A 4,405-nucleotide genomic window follows, 5' to 3' on the forward strand; every position below is an offset into this window, starting at 1 on the left:
CAAGAACAAAGAATGGACATTAAGATGAAATAGGTTAAAAAGGGATGGTATACCGAAACAAAAGCTTGCGGGTTTACGGTGACATCTTCGTCTTCTCCGGCGAAGCTCCGACGTTCGCTTGAGTTCCCGGTGAAGGTTCAACAGTGAGAGAGAGAGTAAATGGTTAGAGAAAAATGTATACCGAAACGGCGAAAAGTGATTGCAGGTCGTCTTCTCCGATGAGTTTACATGGTTCTAGCGACTTTCACGAAGCTCTGATCTCCGGTGAACATCTAAGCTTTTTCGGTAAGGTGCGAATGATGTGGTGAGGGTGTAAGGGTACCAAAGAGGGGAATGTGTGGGTGAGTGTCGAGATGGTGAGGGTTCAGGTATATATATAGGGACTTGAATGGCACGTATCTTGGAAGGTGGGTGTGCCGAAGATGGTAACTCTTCAATGATTGATTCACATATACGGTAATTGGCGAGAAAAAGGAAGTGATTGAAAGTCGGATTTAGGAAAGGATTAAAGCTTCCGGAAATTGATTGATCATCCAAAAAAATGTCAACAGTTGCTGTTGTTTCGTTTTGGCGGCAAAAGATAAAAAGGAACTCGAAATTATCGCTAATTTAAATATTAGAGGATACGAAGTTTGAACAATGTGTAGACTTTGGCGGAGTGGTTAAGTTTTGCTTGTCATGCCGGGTGACCCGAATTCGATTCTGGGTGTGGCCCCTTTTTGTTAGGGTAGGGATATGGTAAAAGGTGTCTAAAATGTAAGAAGGGTAAGAAGTGTTTTAAACCATTGGATATTTGATCTAATGGTTGAGATCAATAGGGTATAAAATGTAAATTGTGTTTTAATTAGAAGGACCTTATGTAAAAATTGAAGGGCAATAGTGACTTTTCCAACGTTTCAATTATGGTAACCGTTTCAAAACCCCCCATCAACTTCCTAAAGATCAGCGAATTATATGGTAACCGTCATCAATCTCCAAAAAATCAACGAATTTCTTCATACTTTATCATAAATAGATCTATAATCAGATTCATGGCATGGTGTTTTAAAACAACCGGATAAATTGACTATGATTCAGGTCATGGTGTTTTATCTGGAGACATTGTTCATGTCGTGGTGTTTTAAACGCTTATGATTCAAGTCATGGTGTTTTATCTGGAGACATTGTTCATGGCGTAGTGTTTTATCAATAAAAAACATTCACAGATTTTAAAACACCATGACTATGATTCAAGTCATGGCGTTTTATCTGGAGACATTGTTCATGGTGTGGTGTTTTAAAACATCTATGATTCAAGTCATGGTGTTTTATCAGGAGACATTGTTCATGGCGTGGTGTTTTATCAATACAAAAACATTCCCAGATTTTAGAACACCATGACTATGATTCAAGTCATGGTGTTTTATCTGTAGACATTGTTCATGGTGTGGTGTTTTAAACATCTATGATTCAAGTCATGGTGTTTTATATGGAGACATTGTATAATCAGATTCATGGCGTGGTGTTTTAAAAATAACTGGATAAATTGACTATGATTCAAGATGGTCGGAGAAGATGATCTGAATCGGAGATGGAGATGAAACGATCAATCCTTAAAAAATCTCCTCGCCAGTTTTTTTTTTTTTTTTCAGTTATATTGTAAATCAATTAAATGACAAAAATGTACAATTACTAATCTGCCCTTTTGAATTAATTAAGAGGAGGGACACTTGTCATTCCAAGATTATTTCTTACACTTCTTACAAAAGATGGACTTTTTACAGTATCCTTTACCTCCATTTTTAATTTGAGGTTTTAATAAAGTTACAATCTACACCCTTAATTATTAAAGGCTTGGTTAACTTAGAAATATTAACGTGTTGGTTATATAACCTTATAAACTAGTTTCTAACTAACTTGGCTATGTATAAATCTTTAACTTGGTTAGTTAAATTAATTAACTTATTTAACTAGTTTAAATAGAAAAAAATTAAACTTCGTATTTGTAAATTTAATTAATTTTAATTAAATGAATAAATAAATAAATTATTTATAAAAAAAATCTTTCAACGATTAAGACTTCGAGTTTCAAGGGTTAGGATCCGATTTTTTTTTTTAAACGAGTCGGATTTTGGGAAATCTATTTTGACGGATGTTACAACACATACACGTTTTCTCGACGCAATAAGAGTTTACTGATTAAGATAAATAAATAAATACATTTTCTTTTCTAACTATTGGGCCATAAGATGGTGCAATAATCCATCATGTGTAATATGGCCCATAAGATAATGGTTTATGGGTTGAAATGATGGGTGCCACTGAAAAACAATGCATGAGTTTAAACGGGTCCAAGTGGGTCAATAAAGCTGTTGGATAAGAATATGGCTCAAGTGGTGGGGCTCTGGTGCTGATCTCCTTCTTGATACAGATAAATAATCTTTTAAGTTTAAGCTTTTCATAGAAATATAGAATCACATTCTTTCTTTTTTTCATTTTTGATAGTAAATAATGGTTTCTAATTATCCCATTCAATATATTGGTTCTATGCATTAAAGACAGACAAAGTGTCTCCTGCCAGTTGCCACAGTCTTAAGAAAAATTTGAATGCATCTCGAATGCTTTGAAAAAGAAAATTTTGATTTGCTTTTGATGATTGGTGAAATTAACAATATTTTTGTCATGCATACCAATTGTTTGACCCATGTTTTCTTGATTTCAGTTTTGGTGCGGGCCCTGATCACAATACACAATTTTGGTACTTTGGCATTTGAATTAGTAACAAGCATGTAAGTTTAAGTCCCTTAAAATTGTAAAGTGTTATTTCCATTTGCCAATACAATACACCTGTTATAAATTTAATTTTAATATCTTGAAGATTCTCATCTTAATTTGTAATCTAGATTGAAGAAGATGAATGAATCATCGTCATCGGCGGTTCTTTCATCTCAGGAGCGAGTAAATGGACATCAAGAAGGTTATCGCTGGCCACAACGACACTGGGTAACTTAATCTCTTCCTTAATTAAGAAGTCTTAGTGATCTATATCTATTAATCAACATCCTCTAAGTATCTATAAACCCAACTGTTGAAAATCTGATTCATCAATCTGTTTATTTTATATATGGTACTTTTCTGTTCAGATCGCAACATTTTAAGCTTCAAATTGTATTTGGTTTTAATGTTCAACTGCAGATCATTGACATGAAATCATGAATCGAAAGTATATCCCTGATTTTAATGCATGATTTTGTTTGGAAACAATATATTATTAGTTTTTGTGATTTTATGATTGCTGATTTCTAATGCAGTATGTCAAGTGTGGCTTTGCTGGAGAGAAATTTTCGACGTCTGTATTTTCTTGTGTAGTGGGTATACTGATGTTGAAATATGAAGAGCCTCTTTTGAAACAAAAGTTGAAGGTGAATGCATATGTTTCGCTATTCGGAAAGGTACAATGCTTATATGCTCAAACCAATGTCGTTTTAAAACAATTTATGACATTCTGATTTTGATAAAAAGCAGTCAATTGTTCATTAAGGGCTGAAACTTAGGACTTGTGGTCTTGAGGCATATGGAATTAAGTACTGTGATTGCTATTTTGCTTTTAGATGTTGTTTGCTAGATTTCTGTATGAAAGTTTGATGCTAGATTTCAAAGCTAAAATAGATCTATATAAATTTGTTGAGTATCACAAATGCCATATGCTAATTCATGATTAGAAAAAAATTTGTTTAGTCTGATTATTTCTTTTGTTGTAAATCAGAGTTCAAATGCATCAACACACAAGATTTGTGAAAATAACTCATGACTATTTTAATATTAATCAAATGAAAAACTAAACCAGGAGATCATGCTATAACATCAGATTAATTAATTATGTAGTAGGCCAGTACTATTACTTTTTGTTGTTTTATGTATTTTTAATAAAGTCTCCACAAAAACATAGAAATATTTTGGTTTTGTGACGCAAATTGTTTACTACATTATCAAGCAAAGAGAAAGACGAAGACTTTATGGCAATGAAAGGGTGTAAACTCCCTCAAAGACCTAAGAAAAGAGCCAAGATGATTGAAAGAAGCTGTCTAGCAATGGAGGTAGAAGACAGGTGTGTTATTACTCATGTTCAAGATAACATCTTTCGTGTTCATGTGAGCAAGAAAAGAGGAAGACACAAAGCAGGTGTCAAACACAGTTCAGATGATACAGCTTCAGGTGTCAAACCTGTATCATCTGAACTATGTTTGACACATTCTTTGTGTCTTCCTCTCTTCTTTCTCACATGAACACGAAAGAGGTTATCTTGAACATGAGTAATAACCTTACGCTCAAAATTTTGGGGTATTAATTGTCTTTAATCAATTGTGAAATGGTATAATTATAAATTTTCCCTTCAAATTCGTTCTAACAAAACAATAGAAATGTC

At 33.5% G+C, this 4,405-nt stretch overlaps 1 protein-coding gene across 2 annotated transcripts; it reads left to right on the forward strand.

The window, feature by feature from the left end:
- The first annotated feature begins 2,449 nt into the window (after positions 1–2,449).
- Positions 2,450–4,193, forward strand: LOC110902184. 2 transcript variants are annotated; one of them, XM_035979379.1, is made up of 4 exons: positions 2,452–2,768; positions 2,883–2,982; positions 3,291–3,431; positions 3,974–4,193. In XM_035979379.1, exons 1-4 carry the CDS (start codon positions 2,587–2,589, stop codon positions 4,013–4,015), a joined length of 465 nt encoding a protein of 154 aa, XP_035835272.1. In that variant the 5' UTR covers positions 2,452–2,586; the 3' UTR covers positions 4,016–4,193. The 2 variants fall into 2 exon arrangements, with proteins under 2 accessions (XP_022004593.1, XP_035835272.1); XM_022148901.2 differs by lacking the exon at positions 3,974–4,193 and having other exon boundaries at positions 2,450–2,768; positions 3,291–3,617.
- The last annotated feature ends 212 nt before the right edge of the window (positions 4,194–4,405 follow it).

This window comes from Helianthus annuus, chromosome 2 (genome assembly GCF_002127325.2).
Source record: "Helianthus annuus cultivar XRQ/B chromosome 2, HanXRQr2.0-SUNRISE, whole genome shotgun sequence".
Classification (NCBI taxonomy): domain Eukaryota; kingdom Viridiplantae; phylum Streptophyta; class Magnoliopsida; order Asterales; family Asteraceae; genus Helianthus; species Helianthus annuus.